The sequence below is a fragment of the Schistocerca americana genome, chromosome 2 (assembly GCF_021461395.2).
Source record: "Schistocerca americana isolate TAMUIC-IGC-003095 chromosome 2, iqSchAmer2.1, whole genome shotgun sequence".
NCBI lineage: Eukaryota > Metazoa > Arthropoda > Insecta > Orthoptera > Acrididae > Schistocerca > Schistocerca americana.
The window spans coordinates 604,100,514-604,126,188 of record NC_060120.1 but is presented as its reverse complement, the minus strand read 5'-3'; the positions used below and the strand labels follow the sequence as shown (position 1 = coordinate 604,126,188).

At 40.9% G+C, this 25,675-nt stretch overlaps 1 protein-coding gene across 1 annotated transcript in view; it reads left to right on the top strand.

Annotated features, from left to right (window-relative positions):
- Positions 1-13,020: 13,020 nt before the first annotated feature.
- Positions 13,021-25,675, top strand: part of LOC124594237 (luciferin 4-monooxygenase-like) — a 104,426-nt gene continuing 91,771 nt past the window's right edge. Inside the window, exon 1 of the mRNA XM_047132602.1 lies at positions 13,021-13,101. Coding sequence (XP_046988558.1) covers positions 13,021-13,101 — 81 coding nt within the window. The remainder of the gene's footprint in view (positions 13,102-25,675) is intronic.

Sequence of the window (25,675 nt, the reverse complement as noted above, 5' to 3'; positions counted from 1 at the left end):
ATCGTCATTAACCATACAGTAGAGCTGCATGCCCTCGGGAAAAATTACGGCTGTAGTTTCCCCTTGCTTTCTACCGTTCGCAGTACCAGCACAGCAAGGCCGTTTTGGTTAGTGTTACAAGGCCAGATCAGTCACTCATCCAGACTGTTGCCCCTGCAACTACTGAAAAGGCTGCTGCCCCTCTTCAGGAACCACACGTTTGTCTGGCCTCTCAACAGATACCCCTCCGTTGTGGTTGCATCTACGGTACGGCTATCTGTATCTCTGAGGCACGCAAGCCTCCCCACTAACGGCGAGGTCCATGGTTCATGGGGGGGCATCCATAATAATAATAATAATTATAGTAACGGGAAGTTACAAGTGAAATAGGTTATCGCCCTACCTCCTAATCACAAAAGTTAATTACACGCCTTAAAAGTGCCACACGGCTTCTTCACCATTACAGTGGATATAGAGTCAGTGACTTCCATGAAAACTGAGGGATCCAGGAGAATGTACAAAAAAAAAAAAAAATGGTTCAAATGGCTCTGAGCACTATGCGACTTAACTTCTGAGGTCGCCTAGAACTAATTAAACCTAACTAACCTAAGGACATCGCACACATCCATGCCCGAAGCAGGATTCTAACATGCGACGGTGTACAGTCCTCGCTTGTTCACTATCTACTTTTACCGGAAACTCATTCAACTCTGCTCAGCCCTGACGTCATCCGGGGCACAACACACACTGACTGGCGCGAACAGTCTGATATCTCGGTGCGAAGTATTTCTGCGCAACTACCTCTCTTGCTGCATTTGTATATGGGCACAGCGGACCGCCAAGCGGAACATCTGCTATCAACCGCCCTAGGGACAGGTAGCAGTATCTAAATGGTTTCTTCCTGGGATGCGTATTAAATAATAGCTTTGTCGTTTGACAACTGACAATCTTCTTAATTTGTTTTTAACAGAGTGAAGTTTGCTTTTGTTACTGAAGAAAACTCGACTGCATTTAAACTTTTCCAACTATAATTTCTAGAACGGAACTGACATTAGAACATGATCCTTAAAAGGTCTCTTTAAGATTACTTGTAGTCATTGTTATGTACAATAGTCTTGAAACTTAGTACAGCTATATTATTGCCTGAATGTAATAGAGTACCGTAATTAGAACTTCCTATTACAAATACAAATGATACTTAATCTACCATGATTAAGAACATTTTAGTTCAAAATTTGGTTTTTAGTAAATAGCTTGAAAACTAATTGAGGTTACTTATTGGTGTCACATATTTATGTTTTTACATGTAACTGAAGTTACATACGAATTTATGAGTCTAATATTTAGCAGCTTTAATTTTTCATAAAGATGCCGATTTTAACGAAAACATTGCTCTGAGCATGTTGAAACTTGTAACTTTTAATTGCTACATACATTTGCATATTCTGAGTAACTTTTAGTTTTGTGGTTTTGTTATTCAGGGAACATTAATGATCTTCTCCTTGGTGTTTTCCAACTGTGCCTAGCATCGTCATAAAGAAGTGTTTTCAATTATGTATCCTATACATGCATGCATGCATCCTATACATGTATGCAACTATAGCTCATAAGTCTGGAATATATGCATAATAGCCAAATTCGTTTATATGTATATCATTATGTCTGTCATAATCTGACTTGCAGACAGAAAGGTCTGTAGTTAGTTCAGCAGGATAATGCTCTCGTATGCCATATGCAGCAAATTAAAAAAAAATGATTACAAAAGCTAGACCATAAAAATGACAGAAATTTATGCCATACCACTTGTACCTGATGACTCAAAACATCTTCACGTAAAAAATAATTGTGCTGTCTTTTACAGGTGTTACTTACCATTTCAGATTTTGGTTGTGTTACTAACAACATATCTGTTCATCACCTTCCTTTTATTACATGCAAACTAATGAAATATATCAATACAAAGAAAAATCAACTTCACCGAAAACAGGATCTCTAGTATATGCCCTGGCCATACCTATACATTCCTCATTTACATCATAATTCCTAACCACTGAATCTTCCTATCATATTATCATCAAAAGCCTCATAATTCTCATCATCTGTAATCACTAATACCTTCACGATATTTATCTCTACTGTACCATCATCATAATAATAACCTCATATTTCATAATATCCTCATACATCGTAAATAATCAGAAGTAAATACACCTGCTTTGCTTATTTAATCAATCCTTACACGAGAAATGTTCCACAGTCACACTTCATAAATAACACTATTGGTGAAACTAATCTTCATTACCGCACAGCTGATCATGAAAAGAAAATCTCGACAGAAGTACAGGTTACCTCAGACACTCATAATTTCTTCCAGACAACACACTCTTACCTTTAACAAGATTTAATTATTCCTTAAACTGGTAGAAATCCTGCATATACTTCAATTCATCAATACCACCACTACTTGAAAATTGACTTTCCATTTGGGCAAAACAATTAAAATGTAAATAATCTTTTATCTCACCACAAATGAAGTCTTTCATTTTCTAACTCGTGACTGATGCTGCTATATTGAAAAAAGATGGTATTGAAAGTTGTGTATTGGTTTCGCCAATATCTGGTGCATATCCTATTCCTGTTTTTTGTGTTGGACTGTTTAACGTCGTGCCTGGGACGATCAGTAAGATATATTTAGCAGAGTTAAGTTTTGTTAGTCACTAAATGCGTGTAATAGAAGTTTTCAGTTTTGTCAGAAGCAAAATTTACTTTGACGGCAATATGACACGTTTTCAATCATAGCTCAAAAGTCATTAGAATTACTTTCAACATATTTATATTACGATATCAGAAGAAAAATCCTTGTACTTATCGACTAGAAAGGATAGTAGGAGAAGACGAGTGTACCAAGAAACGGCAAAATAGTTAACTTTCATCTCGGGGAGGCATCGTTTGCTAATCGATGTATCAAAAAAAGTATAATGGATCCTCTACTTACATTTGAACTTAGTAAATTGCACGGAATTCAGATTGTCACTTCCTTCGCAATTTTTTTGCTCCAATGCGCGGACTGTTCACTGTCTTTTGTGTAAATAAGTTTTTTTTTTTTCAAGAAAATAATCATGTAAGTTGACTGTATGAAAATGTTTGTAATTGTAACTGGAAGCGTTCTGTATCCACAAAACGTTTCTGGTAATCTGCCAAGGCTGTTCACTGTTTCGACTGCAAGTGAAATTGTGTTCTCCCGAAAGATCACCTGAATGGCACGAATACATAAAAAAACGGAAACGGCCAAAATATGAACAAGAGTAGCCAAAATCATCGCACTTGCATTTTCTTTCACTAAGTGTAAGCTGTTATTCTATTGTTCTGACATAATCGTCTTTATGCTGCATCAAAGCTTTACGTTTCTTTGTATGTGAGGAACAAGCTAGTAAAATGTTATCTGAGTTTCTGCTTAGTGTTACTCGAAATAATAGTAGTTTGTTCGTGTTCTTCACAGATCGGGTTAGAAAGAGGTTTGAGTTATTGTTCTTCCTAAGCCCTAATGGTACAGGAGTTGGTTTGTTTGGATAATTGTTCTACTTTGCCACTGCGCGGATTTGTTTCATTGTTTAAACTAATGTCGGCTAGATTTGTGCTCTCATTTAACGTTCAAAGTTGTTCATTTCGTTCGACAGAGTTCAGTTTTAATGCGTCTGACTGTTTATTAATTGTTTCAACAGTGACATTAAGGTGGTCGTAATGTTCTGTGAATTGTGAGACTACCGTGCTCGGTGCAGTGGTATTTATTTTTGCAAGTAGCTCTTCTTTGTCGTTCTGTCGCGTAATTTTCAAATTAAGTCGTTGAGTTTCAAGGCTGCATAGCCTTGCCTCAAGCCTCGTAATAATAAGTGGTACGTCATCTCCAACCTGTCGTCGGATTTCTGCAGAAACGTTTTGCTATTTTTCTTCAAGTTTACCAATGTGTAATGTGAGATCATTTATCGTACTTTTGATGTCTTTTCACATTTCTTCTTAGGATTTCGTGTTTTATTAAATTTTGTCTATCTTTAGTACCAACTCTAACAAAGTTGGATTATTACGTTCCGTATGGATGTCTACTGGATTTGCAACGGCTGAGTGCGTATTGTCAGTAATTGATGTTGGCACGAGTATTATTTGATTAAAAGAAATGGAAACAAAACCCAAATCGACTGTCTGAGTAAGTGGTTATTGAGAAATTTCGCATAGCTGAGGTGACTTGCCGCCTGCCGATTCGGCTTTTGAAATTTCTTGTTTACTGTTGGATACATGTTCTAGTGCATTTCCTGGTGAAGAACTCATCTGTGTTGGACACTCATTGCGTTCTCTGAAATCGCAAATAAATTATTTTTGTGTAACGACTGTTGTGCTTGTTCTGCTCTATTAATAATGCATCATTACTCTGTGCCGTAGTTTGTGGTCTAGTGGCACGACGAAATACTGTGTTGCAAGCCACAATGTTGTAGTGTAACAACTGAATTAAAAAATCTGTTTGCAGTTAAATAACCTAAAGTAATAAATTCTTTCACGCAACAGAGATATCTGCAAAACATCTATGTAACACTGGAATGTTTAACATAGTTTGTACTGCTGTCTGCCTATGCAACAAAGATTTTCACACTCAATATTATTTTGCAGAAGGAGAAAAAAAAATTCACACAGAATCACACACAAATATGTCAATGGATTTACAATAGCTGAAAGATAAAATACAAATATTAGTACACTTATGCGTAGCGCTAATTTGCTTTCGAGAACCTGTGCTGCAATCCCACTACGTAATCAGCTTCATATAAAATTTATTGTCTGCACGCGAGACAACTGAACATATTGATTTAATAAAACTTTCTCCATATGTAACGTGTACTTCAGCTACCGTATTCAATTGCTCACCGAAACTGAGTGTTGGTTGGCCCTGTGTTGCAAATGTGAACGGTGTAGTGAAATAAAACTGTAAACTTCATGAAATGCGAAATTTGAAATAAAGAAAATGAATGTAATTAAATGCCAAATGAAACTAATTGTGTGTAACGAACATGAGAAGACTCAAGCAAGTGAACCATGTAGCTATGTAAGTCTCTGGTTTTTATCTGAACCAGGATTCTGATTATGGCTAATGCCAAAACGCGTAAAAATAGATTAATAAATTAACGAATACTGGTTTCTAGTTTTCTCTGCGTTTTCACCATCTGAGACCAATCCAGAAAATGCAGACTACACAAATTCACCATGGTCATCTCTCTTCTGGGTGCCTTTATTTATGATCCGGCTCTCCTGCCTAATGATGTCCAGGTACGACATAATATCTGCTTCTCTTTCTGTACAGTTGCAGAAGATACGGTTGTTAGTGTATAGAGCGCTCTCAAATGAATTTTTTCCCTTTGAACTTCTGAAGGGAAATTTTTAAATGTTTATTTGGGCAACGGGTTTTCATATCAGATCGTATGACATAATATCAATGCTTTCGCCTTCATCATTAAAATTCCCGACTCTTTGTCTTGAAACAGTGTTGTGATCTATTTTCTACCTTGGTTTGCGTTACCTGCAAGATGATGCTGAGCTCATTTTGTTTTCATTGGTCTTTTATTGATGTTGATACGTAGGTAAAACACAAACCAACACCGTCCGAAGAGGCCTTGAAGGCCCAACGGTACAGACCTGCTGCTGTGTCATCCGCAGCCCTTAGGGGCCACTGGATGCGGATACGGAGGGCCATATGGTCAGCACACCGCTCTCCCGGTCGTTGTCAGTTTTCGTGACCAGATTCGTAGGTAAATTATTAAATGAAATAATAGATCTACAGCGATTCCCTTTCAGTTATAACTTAATATTTCCGATGTTTGACGACAGAAACTGTTAACATGCAGTATTACCATCGATTGCATCGCATTATTTCGCTTTGTTCACCACTTTACTAAAATAAAACTTGTTCGATAATTTTCTTATTCAATAGTCACGTCCACCTTGTGTCCTTAGTATTCCGTCTGAAATAGTTACCTCATTCTTTCTACAGCACCTTCAAATCATTTGCCGTCGTTCACTTTTACATTCACCACAATCAACAACCTATGCCTGTGTTTGTGACGGTTCCTTGGCACACCCTCCAACGGTTTAGCGTCCGTGCATCGCACAGTATGCTTTTCACCGATTGCAGCCCATGGCTTCACGTGATTTTCCGATGAGTACAATGTTCTTTGAAACAATTTCCTTTTCTAACTGTTTCTTTTTCTTATCTCACAGCTACATAAAATGGACCTGAATTCAGGTTGAATTTAAATACAGATTCATCTGTGCAAAAGATCAATTTATTTTTCAATTAATAAAATGTGAGTCGACATCGAAGGTTCCCCAAGATATGATCAAATTACTAGTGACACCTGAAAAAAAATTCTGTAAAGAACAGTGCCTCCTACGCCTTCCATCTGTATTCTTCTTTCAGGTGTCTTGCCTGAAAATTGCTTCTCCGCCTTAGCGGCTCTGTAACCTAAGTCCATACCAAGAAAGGAAACAGAACTATCTACTAAACATGTAAACAGATTTTGTTGCATTTGCGAAGACCCGGTCCACTACACTCTCTAATAAGTTTGAAAATGATTAAGAGAAATGGAAGACAGGAATATACAAAAGATTGCTCGGCCCGAACAATTTAGAGTCCAAGAACAGCATTGTGCATTCCCAAGTTCTGAAGTGCCAGGGTTCATAACTTCTTGCTGTGGAAGCACCAACACCATAACGACGTCCTGCCTCAGATGCACTTTACACCGTTTTCAAACACAGCAATTATTAGACAGCAGTTATTCGCTCGCGAACGTTTATATCAGCCATTTTGAAGCACACCTATGACGTATGCCAAGCAGCCAAAATCAGGTGGTGGCCGGAGTAATTACAAATAAATACATCCATTTTCAATATTTTTACAATGGCCATTTAACTGTTTGTTCAAAGCTTAGACAATTACAGAATGGAATCTTTTGAAGGAATATGGAACCTAGAAAAGACTTCAACAGTACACTTTGTAGCAAATTAAGATTTAAAATGTTACCCGCACAACTCTAAGTAAAAGTGACACTATCATTTTTAGTTATGGAATATGTTAATAAAAATACAAGAAGACAGGAGAAGAAAATTTCTGTTTCACAACTATCCAGAAGGAGGCTATTTTGGTTCCACTTTAAAAAAAAGTGGTTATGGTGTTGGACTGACAAGCGAGCGAGCTGTCTTCAAACCTCCCTCTTGCCATTTTTTTTTTCGCTGTTCGCTGTATTCAAATTTGTGTCTGTGTCGCGGTGTGACATCTGTTTCCAAAAGTGAGGTGTAAGGAAAGGACCTAAAATGAAAATTGATTCTGCACAACTACTCTATTACCAGCCGAAAGGAAATGGCTTTCGAATGAGAAACGGAAATGTTTGATGACAAGGCGACAAGTCAACCGGATTCTCCACAGGAAAACACGTCATACACGGCATTGATGATAATATGTGTGTCATTTGATAGGAATCTCTTATCGAAGCACCTAATTTGTACGCATGGTGAGTGAGTGCAATTTTCCTCGTTGCCCGGTTTAGATGTTCGCATGAATGTGAATATCATCACTCCCAAGGAAATGATGAAAACATAATAGTTTGTCACAGAAGCTGCATCAGATGAACGCTAAAGTTTCTCAAACATACCGTTTCCCCTGTACTCTGTCAAAACATATGTTTTCAACTTTTTTAAGGTTTCGTATCGTTTTTGAAGTTACGACTAACGAATTCCTTTTGTTTTAACGTAGTTCATACCCTTTTATGTGTTGTTTTCATTTCTGTGCGACGTATGTGTGATATGTCACCTGCTCTCACATTCATCACATTTACTAGCGACGTTAATGTCTTCTTACCACATGACTCATGTTCTGTAACCACTGTATAGTATGACAACTGCCAAGAATACAGAAAGAGAAAAAACATTTCAATGGCCGGACGGACAGTTTATAATTTTGCGAAAAAAAAATTAAAATTGTCACGAGAAAACTTTGGACACGGCTCGTCCGCGTTACAGTCCAAAGCCATGTTGTAGCTCTTCCACGGCGTTCGATGTTGCACTTGTTAACCTTGGACCGTTCACTGTTTATGTTTTGCTTTTTTGTCTTGCTTCAGTACATCTTCTTCCCGTTTTTATGCTTGATCTGTGTTCAGTTTTTGACGGGCTAACCGCTGGGCCATCCTACTACTAAACCTGAGGGGAGTGCGATGGGGAGTTTCCCTTGCGAGGATAGCGATGTCATCAGCGAGTCTTATCATTGGTATCCTTTCACCTTGAATTTAAATCCCACTTTTGAACCTTTCTTTTATTTTCATCACTGCTTCTTCGATGTCCAGATTGAACAGTGGGAGCGAGAAACTACATTCCTGTCATACACCCTTTTTAATCCGAACATTTCGTTCTTGGTCTTCCACTCATACTATTCACTAGGACTTTAAAATACGTAAGCAAGAAGACGCAACTTTCAACAGCGCTTGAGAAAATCGAGTTTGAAACTAATATTCGAGCGTTTGCTGTACGCTTTTTAGGGCCGTTCGTCTTCACGGGATCGGCGACTAAGCACTTAGTTTCATATGCGGTAGGTCTGTGGACCGAGTCTCACTGCCGGTAGTTTATTTTTCAATCCCAAGTAATCCAACAATAGATTTATTACGATCGTGAAAAGTATCAATATCTAATAATACATTTACTTTTTTCTTAATATGTAAAATGAAAAGGAGAAAAAGTTTTATTTTTTTAAAATTTCTGTGTAGTTTATTTATTTACAGTATTGCATCTACATTTGTGACATGCAGCACTGCAAGACTCAGGATGATACGGATCGTAGAAACATGTAAAACAATAATTATCATGATCTACAACATATTGCAAGGAACGCTGAATTCTAGCATGTCAATGATTTTTTGTTTTCAATGTGTCTATTACAAAACAAACTTCGTTTACATTTATAATCGGTTCTCGGCCGCGTCACAATTTCGTAGAGTGCCACGCTTATCGAAACATAGCGGCGAATGCTAACCAAAGGAAGCAGCTCCAAGAGCGAAAATGAAGTCAGTGACCTCTCGCTTATGAAACTAAATGATTAATCGCTCGGCTGCGAGCTTGTTCCGCTTTGCTGACCATACAAAGTTTATAACGACAACTAAAATTTTCAAACGTGTTTTTCTCGAAAATGGTTGAGATATGCGTTTTTCTAATTACAAGTGTTGAAGTTCTAGTCGTGCCCTACACACCCAGTCAATACGTAGCAAATCGGTGACGGGAAGTTCTTACGGCCCCCTTGTCAACGTGGCTTCTCTTGGTCTGCCAACGCGCTGTACAAAACACCGCTGAACTTTCATTTGTTAGCTCGAAAACTGCCTGCTCTGTCATTCTTGTAGTTCCTATAGTCCCAGAGAACTTCAAATGCATCTCTTCATTCCTCCGTACTTCAGTATGTCGCATCTCTTCATACCGATTCTTCCAAACGAGTCTCTTAAACTTCAGTCTAAACTAATTTCATTACCAAATTATAAACTGAGTCTATTTCTGATCCTGGGCACGCCTTAAAATACAGTGTCTGATTTCAAAGTCTCTGCCTAGCCATGATATAATCCAGATGGAATGTTACAATATCTCCAGGCCATTTCCAAGTGTAATTCTCCTTCTTGAATTTTTGAACCGTGTATTAGCTGTCACTAGCTGACCTTTTCTGCAGAACTCAGTCTTTCTCCTCACTCATTCGTATAATACAACCCATATTCTCCCATAACTGTCTTTCCATTTACGTACTAAAGTACTTGTTCAGTATTCTCATACATTTTCTCTGTTCTTCATCTCCTGCTTGTGACGTCGGCGTGTACAGCTGAACTATTTTTGCTGGCGTTGATTTGCTGTCGATTCTGATGAGAACAACTGTATCACAGTAACTCACTCTCTGCCCTACATTCCTATTCATGATGACCCTGCTCCCACTATACGATTTTCTGCTGATTTTGGTATTAACCTACAATCGTTTCACCAGAAATAGTTAATGTGCTGATTTTTATTCACTTGACATCTTGGTGCGAGGTTCAGCTTAAAATGAAGTTCTTCCATAACAAAAATATTTCTTAGACCTGAAGATAACAGCAAAGTCTGTTGAAACCGGTTGCCTTAAATAAATATGTTACGCGGTATTGGCTGTTGAAAGGCTTTCGGCCCTACTGCATTTAGATTGAGCTCTTGCACCTCCATTTCTAGATTGTATAGCTTCTCCACCTCCTTCAGACTTCCAGCATTCCAGACACCTCCTTGTAGAATGTTGCCCACTCGTTGGTTATTCACTCTTTCTATCACAGTCACCTCCCCTCAGCAGTCCCCTTCCGAAGATCCGACTGGGGAATTAATATGGAATCTTTAGCCACTAAAGAGACTTCTTGAAGTACAGGCCACAAGTCCTTTAGGTACTCATTATGTTTCTTTAATGCAGTTGTTTCCATTGCCCTCTGCATCCGCATACTGTTAATCATTGCTGATTCTTCGCCTTTTAAGACAATTTTCAGCACTTAGTGGGTGAAAAGGTGCCCCTGACATGTGTTCACGTCTTTGACCTCTGTAAAAAGTCGCTAGAAGAACAGCGGTCACTTCTCATAGGAGACGTGGTTTTCGATCAAAACTTCAGCTGTATACAGTTCTGCGCACCTTACGGTTATTCACAGAGAGCAGACGCATATAAACAGACTGCAAGAGGTTTTGCACTGACCTGTCACGTTTCACCGTCGAAACTGAATGGCACGCACATTTCTTTTTTAATTGTTACTGCTGTAAATTGCAGATCATCCTTTGTTCTCTGTCTAGGATCTCCTCCTAAAGTCACCTTACTGTGTATGGTAGAGAGTACTTTGTATACCGATGTCACTTCCCCCTTTTCCTGTAACAGCAGCGTATGGCTCGCGGGAAGAACGATTGCTGGTAAGCCTCGACGTGTGCTCGAACCTCTCCAATTTTACCTTCGTCATCTTTTTGCGAGACATACGTATAAGGAAGCAATATCTTGGCTGACTCTTATAGGAACGAACCCTCTCGTAAGTTCAAAAGTACACCATAACGCACCGAGCGAGGTGGCGCAGTGGTTAGACACTGGACTCGCATTCGGAAGGACGACGGTTCAATCCCGCGTCCGGCCATCCTGATTTAGGTTTTCCGTGATTTCCCTAAATCGCTCCAGGCAAATGCCGGGATGGTTCCTCTGAAAGGGCACGACCGACTTCCTTCACCATCCTTCCCTAATCCGATGAGACCGATGACCACGCTGTCTGGTCTCCTTCCCCAAACCAACCAACCAACACCATAACGTGATCCAGAACGCCTCTCTTGCATCCTCTGGCACTGAATTTGGCTGAGCATCTACTTGACGCTTTATTTTATTGTATTTAGTTTTTGTTTATTTAATTATTTGATATAAATAATTTTGTTGGATTTTGTCTTAGTATATTTTATAGAATTGATTTTTTAAATTATAGTTTATTGGTAATGTAAATGTTTTATGAAATATTATTTTAAATTTTTTAAAGCCTGTAGGAAAACGCGCTGCTCTTGTTTCGATCTTCTCCAGTTTCTCTATCAGTCTTACGTGCTACGGATTCCGTACTGCTGAGCAATATTCAAGTACTGCTCGAACGAGTGTTTTGTAACCTACTTCCATAGTTGGTGAACTACATTTCCTGAGGATCCTTCCAGTGAATCTCATTCTGGCATCTGCAGTACTCCCGATTGGTTTCATGTGGTCATTTCACTTCAAATCGGTCCTTAAGCGTACTCGTACATATTTCGTGGAAGAATTGACTGTTCTGCAGTTTTGTAGTCTTCTCTCTACGCAGTCAAAATACGTTACATTCGTTTATGTTGTGGGTCATTTTCCACTTCCTCCACCAAGTGCCCATCTTCTGCAGGTGTTTCTGCATTTCGCTACAATTCTGTAGCGTCGTGACTTCTCTGTACATCATAGCATCATCTGCGAAAAGCCTCATGAAACTTTCCACATTATCTATTAGGTCACTATAAATATTGTGAAGCCTCATGGAACTTTCGACATTATCTATTAGGTTGCCTATAAGTGTTGTGAAGGGTACTGGTCCTATAACACTCCCCTTGATGGTAAAAATGAGTATGATACACACTGACTCTGAGAGGTGAGAATTCAACTATGTCGACACTCTTTTTCAGGAAAGCTCCGAATAAGAATCTCTGGTAATATCGCTAACATCCTTGTGATACATATTACAATGTCGTTCCCAATAACATAACGGTATGTGAGTATTACGCTTGAATTTGTTTTGTGGTACCTGAAAATCAAACGCTGGAAGGCAGCGAAAGTAGGAGTCAGAAAGCAGCAGATTTCTTCCGAAATTCACTATAGCGTTTCTTGAATCTAATGCAGAAGCCTGATTGTCAACAGAATCTTTTGTGATCACGCCTCCACTTAATTTGCCGCTTTTTGTTTTGTTGAAGATCGAGGAACTGGTTTATGTATTAAGGTGTATGCAATACATTTTATTTAGTCAGCACCATTTAGAAAATTATGGAGTCACTCCAGATGTGTGTGATAAGCAAGCTGTTGGATGTCGTGGAGCAACATTCATACGTTATCAGGCTTTCGCCTGTGGCAAGTGAGTAAACCATTACGCTCCAAGGTTCGAGTACTTATCTTCTTGTGCTTGAAAGCGAGTAAATGACGTAAGGTGTAGCTGGGAAGGGACCACATAAGTTAGCGTCTTACTCATGTTACGCCACAGCTTTTCAGTAGTCGTCGTTTTATTCGTGATCGCTCATGACTTTCCTCTTAAGCTCTCTTAGACTCGGAGCAGGGCTCGCAAATATTTCCAAGTGATTTCTTGCCGACAGAGAGGCAGCTGTTCTGGAACGGCTTTGTAAGCCGTAAATTCACCCACACTGTAAGTGGGTGTCGTGTTGCTCAGTACCAACATCGCACCGATAGACATGATGGAATCACAGGACAAAATCCTGCGTGGCCCTAGGATGGACCTGCCGCTGCCAGATGTCTCTCTGGGAAAATACGTTTTCAGCAACATTTTGAGACTTGGGGACAAGACCGCACAGGTAAGTGATTGCTGGAGCAATTCTCATTGTTTAACGACATAATTGTTCACGTCTAGTGCTGGGTATAGCCATCATGGTGGATACATTCCTGGTGTCTCTTCACTTGTCTTTCCCAATTATTATGCGAACTGTGGGTGCCTGCAGGTGGAAGAAACAGAGGAAGTCCTCAGCCGACTATTGCTTGATGTGTGTCACTCCAGGAATCTGGTCCCCATGTACTAGCTGATGACACTCATGCGTTCGCACCTTGACCCATTCTTACTGTGCAATAAGCTCTCGCCGGTATCTCAGAGGGTGGGACGCGTCGGCAAAGTGCGGTTTTAGGCACCCTGTATCAGTCTGGTAATCTCGTTAGGGAGATGTCCAGCTATAGATACGTACTACACAGAGATTGTGCACTGCCCTTCCAAATAACACACGGCAAGCGTAAATGTCCTCAGTGTAAGTGGTTAAGCACACTAATGAGCGTTCTTTAGCCTTCTGATGATGCTGATATTAGCCAGTTTCTTATTCATACAATATCGGTTAAAATTCGGCTTACGGACCAAAGTTACTTCCGGACACTGTGGTGCGTAATAATGCTCCTGGTTGGTGACATTCCGTTTTACAAGTGACGTTCTTTCAGTTTCCTGGTTTCACAAATGGAGATCACAAATTTGTGTTGTCTGATAGTAAGGATTTAGTTTGTTCTTCTTTTACAGGGTGTTTCAAAAATACTTATACAAACTTTGGGGACAGGCTTTTCTCACCAAAACAAGAAAAAAAATTCATATAAACATATGCCCGTAATCTTTCGTTTTCGAGTTGTTGTTGAAAGCTGACGTTCAAAGGCTTTCCAGGTACAACCAAGCAACTTCACTTATCTATACGACTCATTGTATACTAGAAGGTGTTATGTTGCCATACGGACGGATTTACATTTGCCATTCATCTGTCTCCAACGTGCCCATTGTATATACGTACTATAGTGAGTTAACTGAGAATGCTCACTTCAAACATGGTAGATATTCATGTCGTGTCTGGTAGACATTAATAACTACCACCTTTGAGTGGAGCACTCTCAGTTAACTCACGACCTGTAGTATATGGTCACAATGGGCACGTTGATGACAGATGAATGGCGAATGTAAACAAGTCTGCCTTGCAACACAATGGAGCCCACGCTGGACGGCTGTATCAGATGGCGTCTCCAGACCAAAGACAGCCGAGTGATCCAGCCTTTGGTGACGTATATCGTCGCATTGCCGACACGGAATACGTAGCTCCACAGACTATAGAGATCACGTGTTGCTCGTACCACGTTCTTCGAGTTGGCGAAGAAGAGCCAGGTATCAGTGCAAGACAAGTGGCCGTGGCACGTGGTACATCTTCAAGTTTAACACGGAGGATACTTCACGAACAACTCACAGACCCGTATCATCTTCAACGTGCGCAGGGCCCTACGCCTGCTGATCACCCACCACGAGAGAACTTCTGCCGATAGTTTGTTGCAGAAACCCTGCCAAACCGTTGTTTGCCTCTTCAGCTTTGTTTACAGACGAGGCAACGTTTGGGTGACGCAGAATAACGAATTTCCACAACCAACACATATGGAACGATCGCAGTCCTCATGCTACAGTGCAGGCCAGACATTAGCATCAGTTTAAGATTAATGTGTGGGCTGGAGTTGTGGGTGACTGTCTGGTAGGGCCATACCTTCTCCCATCACATCTTAGAGCTGCAGTCTACAGGTATTTTATGCAGAATACCCTCCAAAACCCAGTAGAAGAAAAATGTGATTTATGCATGATGGAGCTCCAGCACATTTCGGTCTCAGTGTTCGAAATGCAAGGACTGGTATCCACCATGACAGATGGATATGTAAGAAGGACGAGTTCCGTGGCCTGCACGTTTCGCTAACCGCAGTCGTTTAGCTTATTATGTATGGGGCCACCTTTAACAACTGGTCTATGCGTATCGTTACGCAGATGCAGAAAATCTTCGTCGAAGTGTCATGGATGCCCGTGAAACCTCTAGAAACTGTCAGGGGTACTTGAAAAGCTGCGACAATCCGTAATTCGACGAGTGCATGCGTGTTCGGAAGCAAGAGAAGAGAATTTAGAGCAATTATTATGAGTTTACGTTTTCATGAGCTCCTTTCATAAATAACTCAGAAACGAGGGATTTTGGGGCATATGTTTACACGGACGTTTGTTCTTGTTTTCGTGTAAGAAATCTGTCTCCAAAGATTGTAAAATAATTTTTGAGCGCGATGTACAATAAATGAGATCCTACGCATTTGTCAGGCTTCTCTCAATGGAACGGAGGACATATAGTTGTGTTGCAGTTACCAGATTGTCACCATAAGAAAACTTGTAGTAGTATTAAGCAGATGATGATCTGTGTTATTTACTTTGAAAGAGTGAAAGGCGACAAACTGTCCTATGAAAGACCCTTTCTGTGTTGCCATTGGTCCATTGGGACTTTAAAATCAACAAAATATCTCCGGTCTCTCCGCATTGGAGACATCAGCAAATGATTGTAGTCTTCGAGCAAACCTTCCGTATGGTGACTGTCGAACCATTGATAGAGTAGCAGTTCCTTGATTACATGCTCATTTTCTGGTGTCAATCGACTGGTTGAATATAATATGCAGGGTGTTACAAAAAGGTACGGCCAAACTTTCAGGAAACATTCCTCACACACAAAGAAAGAAAATATGTTATGTGGACATTGTCCGGAAACGCTTACTTTCCATGTTAGAGCTCATTTTATTATTTCTCTTCAAATAACATTAATCATGAAATGGAAACACACAGCAACAGAGCGTACCAGCGTGACTTCAAACACTTTGTTACAGGAAATGTTCAAAATGTCCTCCGTTAGCGAGGATACATGCATCCACCCTCCGTCGCATGGAATCCCTGATGCGCTGATGCAGCCCTGGAGAATGGCGTATTGTATCACAGCCGTCCACAATACGAGCACAAAGAGTCTCTACATTTGGTACCGGGGTTGCGTAGACAAGAGCTTTCAAATGCCCCCATAAATGAAAGTCAAGAGGGTTGAGTTCAGGAGAGAGTGGAGGCCATGGAATTGGTCCGCCTCTACCAACCCATCGGTCACCGAATCTGTTGTTGAGAAGCGTACGAACACTTCGACTGAAATGTGCAGGAGCTCAATCGTGCATGAACCACAAGTTGTGTCGTACTTGTAAAGGCACATGTTCTAGCAGCACAATTAGAGTATCCCGTATGAAATCATGATAACGTGTTCCATTGAGCGTAAGTGGAAAAACATGGGGCCCAATCAAGACATCAACAATGCCTGCCCAAACGTTCACAGAAAATCTGTGTTGATGACGTGATTGCACAATTGCGTGCGGATTCTCGTCAGCCCACACATGTTGATTGTGAAAATTTACAATTTTATCACGTTGGAATGAAGCCTCATCTGTAAAGAGAACATTTGCACTGAAATCAGGATTGACACATTGTTGGATGAACCATTCGCAGAAGTGTACCCGTGGAGGTCAATCAGCTGCTGATAGTGCCTGCACACGCTGTGCATGGTACGGAAACAACTGGTTCTCCCGTAGCACTCTCCATACAGTGACGTGGTCAACGTTATGTTTCGTTGAATGGTTCTCACGCTGACACTTGTTGAAGGCCCAGCATTGAAATCTGACGCTGACATTAGGGTTATCGTCAACTGCACGAAGAATTGCCTGGTCATTGCAGGTGTCCTCTTCGTTCTGGGTCTTCCCCAGTCGCGACTCATAGGCTGGAATGTTCCGTGCTCCCTAAGACGCCGATCAATTGCTTCGAACGTCTTCCTGTCGGGACACCTTCGTTCTGGAAATCTGTCTCGATACAAACGTACCGCGCCACGGCTGTTGCCCCGTGCTAATCCATACATCAAATGGGCATCTGCCAACTCCACATTTGTAAACATTGCACTGACTGCAAAACCACGTTCGTTATGAACATTAACCTGTTGATGCTACGTACTGATGTGCTTGATGCTAGTACTGTAGAGCAATGAGTCGCATGTCAACACAAGCACCGAAGTCTACATTACCTTCCTTCAATTGGGCCAACTGGCGGTGAATCGAGGAAGTACAGTACATACTGACGAAACTGAAATGAGCTCTAACATGGAAATTAAGCGTTTCCGGACACATGTCCACATAACATCTTTTCTTTATTTGTGTGTGAGGAGTGTTTCCTGAAAGTTTGGCCGTACCTTTTTGTAACATCCTGTATACTTTTCAAGAAATTTTGTAGAAGATATTTACGGTCACTTTCTAAATACGGTTTAGGTCGTTCTAGACTTTCATTTGACGATGGTTTGTTTCGACAAATAAACTTCAGATCTGTTTATATCAGTTCTACAAGTAAAAATTCACTATCATTACCATTAATTATAGAGTGTCAAATCAAGGACTCAAAACCAACATTGATCCGACATAGCACGATTTGATATGAGTTCTTCATGTCTTTCTCCGTGGACGACAGCCTGATTACGTATAATGGTACTGATAACAGTCTGTCTCTCGACTTTACTTCCTGTTGTTTTCATACTCTTTATACTGATAAGAGTGTGCATTTTGAGATTAAATTCTACGTTTACTTGGCACATGGCGAGACATCACTCACCGAAGATCTTATTGCATCATATTGTTGCTTGTGCATAACAATCCAAATGAGAAACTTCCTGGTAGATTTAAACTGTATGCCAGACCGTGACACGAATCTGCGACTTTTGCCCTTTACTAAAATGCGCGTCATTTATGATGGCAGCCGAGTATAGGTTCGTTCTGCGCATCTGACGTCACAAAACACAGTCAGCCAATGAACAGAGAACGACGTTGCCAGAGCTCGACTGCAGTGCAGAGCACGGACGAGTGTCTTCAGTTTTAGAAATGTTCAGTCATAAATAAAGTAATTGAACAAAAGGAATGTCTTGATAGCAGACTTTCTTTTATAGAAAGTTTGGAAAAAGCATTCTTTATACCAATTGCTTCATATTCTATTAATTAATTACACCAAACAAGCAATGAGCCTCCTAATAGCGATAGCAAGGAAAGGTGTTTGTATCATTCTCACTAACCGCTTTTCGCAATAAAGAACAGCGGTAATTGTTTGTTTCCTATTTTACTTCGACGAAACATAAGTAATTCATAGTCATACCAACAGGGTTTGTCGGTATTTTGCGTGATAGTTTAAACTCCTCCGGAAGATATACTGAACGACAAGCTGCGTTAGCGTAATGGTTGAAGTGTATAGCTACTTAGCGAAAGATTCTGAGTTCAAAGCTTGTTCGGTGCTTAATATTTTCTTTATTTAAAAATAATAACGAAGTGTCTTACTTCATGAATTTTATTCGTTTGAATGTAATTTTTTGAAATTTCTAGTGGCAGCTAAAATCGACCATACGGAAAGTATACGCTATGGACTTTTACCTCTGCAAACTCTTCAAAATTTCGTGCAATGGTTTACTACATCTAATGCTGCACAATAACTGCGTTGAACATCGAAACAAAATTAAGTAATTTATGGGGGCAAGGTATCAGTCAAGACGATGGGTAAAAATAAAATTTTTGGGCCAAATAGTCTTTGTGAAGTCGAATGATAAAGTGTGTCAAAGCAGTCGAAACACCATGTGTCTGCACAGGCGAGCGGTTCAATGATGACAAAATCGGGCACATCGCGGAATGCGGGGAGCACGTCTCTGTAGCAGCGAAAGGGTTAATGCGGTCGTGGTGGCTTTACTTCATAAACTGCGCGCTCCCCCCCCCGAAACGTAAGTTTGTGAACTATACTATGGCGCTGCTTCTCTTGGCGCGTACAACTGGCAACGCAGCAATCTCCCGCGTCTGGGCGGGCATGTGCGAACCGCCAAGATAAACGAATTGAACTATAGCAAGTTTTCTACAGATATACATTTTTTTCTCTTTTTCTCCACTGTATTTCGCTCGCTATTGTTCTCATCCTTTGGTGTAGGTAGGACGTCACACAGCACACCCTCAAGTTGATAGTTGAATAATTCACTTAGCTATTTTTTATTTTTTATTTATTTTTTGTTACAAAGGACAGTCGGCGCTCTGACCGACTGAGATACCGAAGCTTGGCTCACTACCCGCCCTTACGGCTCAACTTTCGGCAGTAGCTCGTCTCCTACCTTCCAAACGTCACAGAATTTCTGCTGCATACCTCGCTGGACTAGCACCCCTGGAAGAAAGGATACTGCAGAGACGTGGCTTAGGGGATTCACGGCTCTCGCGCTACAATAATCAGCGTCATAGCCGACGTGAAATGTCAGTAAAAGTATGATGATATAAAAGTGTTTTCTAGCCGTCCTTACAGCTGGTGATATGAAGGAGCTCGAAGACCAGAGACAGAGGTCAACAAACTCATGAAACGCAATAAGTTGTCTCATTTGCTCCTCCATCTGTGACGCATAAGTCACCCATGGAGTATATGGTAGGACGCACATGGGGTACTGTGACCATTCTACCCTCTTCGAATACAATATCGGATGATGCACAGAATGTACAGTCATCGTGTAACCTAGAACGTAGTTAATTTTGCCGTAACTATCCGTGAGCCGCATGCAGAAAAGAGTTTTACATTTCTTGATTCATTATGAAATTTTAAAAGTGAGCTTTTACATTGTGCACAACGTCCCTCCTCCAGTGTCTCCCACCAGAGACATTTGAGCATTCCTCAGACCCTCGTTCTCTGGCCTGTCACAGCCGTGACGAATCACCCAGCTCTTTGTTGAGTTCTCTGTCTCGTCCGCTATCCAAATTGCAGGACGTCTCATACTGAAGCCGTCCTCGCATGGGACGAGACATCTAACGTTGACGTAGAAGCGGATGGGAAATACGAACTCACGAGAGACAGCTCCGCGTCACGTGGGACCATTTGAAACTGTACCGGCTGTATCTCGTTCGCAAACTCGCGAAAAATTCTTACGTCAGTTCTATTACCACGTGATCTTCGTCCCCTGTCCATGTGCTATCCATGTTTATTGTCTGTAGTACACAGCCACGCGGGGTAGCCTTGCGGTCTGAGGCGTATTGTCGCGGCTCGGGCGGCTCCCCCCGTCGGAGGTTCGATTCCTCCCTCTGGCATAGTTGTGTGTGTTATCCTCAGCATAAGTTAGTTTCACTTAGATTAAGTTGTGGTTAAGAATAGGGACCGATGACCTCAGCAGTTTGGTCCCGTACTCCTTACCACAAGTATTCAAATTTATAGTACACATAAATAAAAACTTTAGTATCCTTGAACATGTTATAACACAAAAAGGAAAGTTCCATCTAGGCAGTATGAACATCAGCCCATAAAACCTGACGAAACCGGACAACTCACTCCTAAGAGAGAATGCACTTATCTTTACATAACACAGAATATTGCAGAAAGTCCCAGAAACATTTTAGATAACGTGATGATTAAAAAAAAATTAGTATACAGCAAAACGCGAAGCCACACACACTGTTTGGTAATTCAGGGCCTCTACAAGCAGTGCTGCGCTGAATTCCGACAACAGAGAACTTTGTATTTTATGCAATGATATTCCGAAGGCTTTAATCGTCGTTATATTATGAACAGGGATTTAATTATAATAATTATATGAAGAACGACTAGTCTTCAATATGCAGTCTCCTTGAAATGGCGTACTTAGATAATACACGAGCTATAATACGAAAATAACTAAATAACACAGGCCGTCCCACTCGAAAGAGGCTCCCCAAACATGTGTAGCAATTCCGCTGATATTTCACCATGTAATCTGTGACATTTGATGCGGCAACACTGCACTCTGCAACATCGTTTACGCAACAGTGTGTTTCCGCGCTTCGCTGTGGCTGGAGCTCAGTGTTTAGTGTTCAAGTGACAATGTATCGCTACTCCGTTGGAGAGCTCGTGTTTCTGCTGAAACAATATTCGATTACTGGTTTCATTAAGACATGTCAGCGAATGTGTTCGGAGCGGTTTGGTGGCCAGCATATACCGCCTAAATGCCGTATACAGAAATTAAAGAAAAAGTTGGAGAGCAATGGAACGGCGCTGGAGCTTCACGGCGGGGCAGTCGCCAATATCGGAAGAAAAAGTGACTGACGTGAAACAACGATTGTTGACTTCTACTGCAAGGTCTGTTCGACGTTTAACTCAGGAATGTGGACTCTCACGGAGAACATATCGCGGAACTGCGAAGAAAGCAGACATGTATCCACACAGGTTTACAGTTGTTCAGGAAGTGAACGCCAATGACAAAGACAAATGCATTGCATTTTGTCATCGGTTTCAGAAGTTTATTGCTCAGAGGCCGTGAATATTGCAGTACACGTGGTTCAGTGATGAGGCGTGGTTCCTCCACTCCGGCTATGTAAACTCTCAGAATACACGTCTGTAGTGTCATGAAAATTCACATGCACTGGCCGAGCAACCCCTGCATTCACAGAAGATTGGCTTGTTCTGTGCAGTATCATATCGTCGCATCATCGGACCAATTTTTTGCGAGTCTACTGTGTCAAGTTCAGGTAACATCGAAATGTTTCGGGAATTTCGTGAACTAGTTGGACGATGAAGAACTTACACTCAGCTGGTACCAACATGATGACACAACATACCACACGTCTCGAGTGACCTAACAGCCAAGATCTACAGGAACAAACCAGAAAACTTGAAAGGATTTACCCGAGATCATCATCAGTGAAATCCAGGCAGTGACACATGAGCTTCTGTCAGCAAAACTGGAGAATCTGCCGCGTCGTGTGCAAGTGTGTTTACAAGTCGAGGGCGGTCACTCCCCAAATCTTTCGTGACTCACCTTTATTTCCCCATGAACAAGTTATGAAATGTTCAATTTTTTCATGTTCTGATTGTTATGCAAAGTCTTGATGTGTAATTTAAGGAAATCTTTGTTTGTGGGGTCTCTCTCGAGTGGGACATCCTGTATGTGTAATATATTACGAAAATACAAGCCATCCTATGTATAACGACGCAGTTTCGAAAGGTCCTCAATGTACTGATGCTTAGAGACAGTATATATTCTTAGGATGTAAGTTAATATGAAACACACCAAATATGGGCTTCAGCTGAAAACGGCAAATACAATACTGAATACCATAAGTTCTATTTCTGGCGTATCGAGTGATCTTGCCTCTTACTGGTTTAATATTTGGTAACACATTGCCGAAATATCGCAGAACTTATTTTGTGTTTTAAACGAGGCAATGGCTCCTCAGTGTGAAATAACAGGAACTGTCATCACAAAAATCGTAAGGCTCTATGTCGTTAGCTGACTCGTCCCACTTGAGGACGGCGCGTAGAACTACATACTGACTTGTCTGTAATAAGCAGGGATCGTGTGGGAAACAAGAATTTCAGTGTTCCAGGAACAATGAGATAAATGACCAAATATAAGCAGCTTACCCCAGAAATAATTTGTTGGACCGCGAGCCGTTTAGTTATTTTTCATCTTCTCGATTATTTTAGAAGGATATGATGACAGCATGTTTCAGCTTGACAGCTTAGCCGATAACAAGAATGAGCACTGGGACCCACAAAATAATCGCAAAGAAATAAAATAATAAAAAATGTAGCTGTAAAACTGTTATTGAAACACGTTTGCTTTTGTCCTGGTATTATTTTGCTTTTCGCTTTAGCGTCAGCACCTTATGCCATATTTCGGACAGTGGAGTTGTCATTTGTTTTTACACTGGCAGTCTGCCTTTCTTCACTACGCAGTCACCCCTTTATTATCGTGAGAGCCATCTGTCTGCAAATCGTGTAAAGATCGTCCTACGTTTTTTCATGTTGTGTTTTTAAAGCGGAGATACGAAATAACCGCGACCTTCATGTACAATGGTGTGCGACTCACGTGATCACTACACCAAGGCCAAAGAGCAGGTGTTGATAAGACACATACAAGATACTGAATAAGAATAAGTCAAAACAAGTATGATACCTGTAACTGGGGATCCATTATTCTATAGCGTACTAAGAAGATTGCAGTTTTGTGTGTAGCCTCAAGGCAATTTTTGACAGCTTTGGTGTGGATGGCGGGTTACTTTCTGTAATTTTGTCTTACGAATAAACAAACATTAACATTACGAGGATATAAATGACACGTATGCTTCCGTCTTTTTTGGTTTCTATGCAGTTATGAAGAATTAACAGTAACTGACGAATGAGGGAATTAACTGTAGCATAGTCTGAAAAGTATACAGTGACTGTCTCTGTAAAATGGCAGCGATTGTAGTAATAGATCTATCCGAGCATCGGGAACCGAGGGAGGAGGAGTGGTGTTTAAAATTCTTAACTCGAATTCGACAGAAGCTGTTTCAGGTGTCCTGATTTAAGCTGTCTTTGGTTTACCCAAATACTTGAAGGGATGGCGCATTAATCAGCCAGTGGTAGCCTCCTCACCTACACTTTTCCAACTGAGCTACTCTCCAAAGCTAATCATCTTGACGTCGCAGAAACTTTAATCTCTAACCTAGCTTAACAGATGGCAGATTCAAGGAAATTTAAGAAAAATCTGTGCTGAGAGACCTTCGAAGAAAGATTCCAACAATATCTAGATAAGATACTTGTAAAAATAAAAGAAAAAACGGGAAATTTCTTGTTCCTATTAGACTGTTCCCTTAAAAGAATTCAAGCAGGCACTCTTTCGACGCTGCATCCATAAACAGAACGGAAAGAGAGCCAAGTACGTGGCAACAGCAATGTGTTACCTGCTACACTTTCTGCAGTGACTAATATTGTGCCGATGAAGAGCAATGACCAAAAGTTCAACGTGCTATGGAAAAGAGAAAGTTGAACGGGTGAATGATAAGCTAACTGCACAGGAAAGAATTACTTCCTGTTTCGAATAAGTATGTGAGGCAAAGACAACGAATAAAAATTCACTGGACACACAATGAACCACGTCCCCCAATTGGTACGAACAGAATGTAGTCTCTCGGTGGTTCATGGCACAACGATGTTATTTATACCCTGTTTAGCGAGGCAGAATTCCCGGACAATGGAAGCACTGTCTGAACCGCGATTTAACATACCAATGTTTTTTACGGAAGTTTTGTGTTACATGAAATGTTGTTCTAGGCCTAAAACAAAACACCATCGACTCAGTGGAATCACTCGGGAGCCGGATCGATATATAGACCCAGCTGCGCAGGAAATATAATGGTTCATACAAGACAATTGTCTGCAGTAATGGCGGATGCCACTAGAGAAGTTGTTTCCAGGGGACACAGGAAAAGTTGTTTTCACGCGCGGCGTCCAGCAGGGTGCATTCCATGCACGGCAGTGCGTAAGTTGTTCCGTTTAATCGATGAGTCATTTACATCGAGGCTAGGTTTTGAAAGAATAGAGGGACCCCTTTTTACTTTGCAGAACGGTTCTCGTTGCACGTTCCCCTTGGTGAAATGTGTGAGCAAGCACAATCAAAGGAACGCCAAAAAATAATGTCCTGGTGTGGAGAAACATCATGCTGGATGGGCGAACAAAACTTTACGTTTTCGTTGATGTTAGAATACCATTGGTCCCCACAAATAAAGAGTTGGGGTACACGTTTGACTTTTTGTGCATCCTAGTTGCTCCAAACTTCCCCTACACGAAGAATAGTTGCTGCCGGATTCTAGTTGCTCTGATACATCAGTTTTATGTAATGTGATGTGGGTAAATAGATCAATGGTCAGATAGAGTTTTACTGCACAGCTGTTCGACCAGTTCCTGCGCATTTTTCATCGCTCTGAGGCCTTTCCCATGTTGGATAACGAAACAGAAAATGGATTTATTTAGTCCGCATGAGAGAGTCACTGAAAAGGTCAACCAACGGCAGTAAGGCACCTTCGAAGTAAGGCACTGCATCGCGGATAGGATTATTCACAAAATTACAGGTGTCTTTCTCCAAAATTTTTCCAACATATATCTCACCTAAGAGAAATCATCGTTTATACGAAGACAGCGACCACCTTTCTTCCTCAGTAGCCTTCGGTAACTGAACAAGGAAGAGGGAAGGGAATGATAGCTGTACAGTAAGTACGCTCCTCACTTAGTGACTTCCTTCATACACCATCGGGTGCCTTTTAGAGTACATGTGTATGTATGAATCTCACTCTCGTTATGGCTTTTCAAATGACAGCGTCGATGTCATAGCACCACATAAACCGTGGACAGCACCACAGTTAGAAATAATATTTTTTCCAGCGTAAATCAGTTCTGCATTAACGCATTGACATATCTACCAAGTTTCGTTGCCGTATGATAATTACAGCCCGAAATGGACGTCCGTGAGTAGCTGCACTTTAATTATAATCACCAGGTGCCCAAAACAGTATTTAATTTGAGAACAAATTCAAAAAATTACGTCCATTTGCTCATCACTGTATGGAAGTGAATCATGGACAACAGGAAAGATAATCTAAGCATTCAGATGTAGTTCTACGGAAGAATGCCGAAAAATGGATCGATACGATAAGAAATGAAGAACATCTCCCCAGAATAGGCGAGGAACGGTTGATGTGGAAAACACTGACGAGAAGGAGGTACAGGATGACAGGAAGTATGTTATAACATTC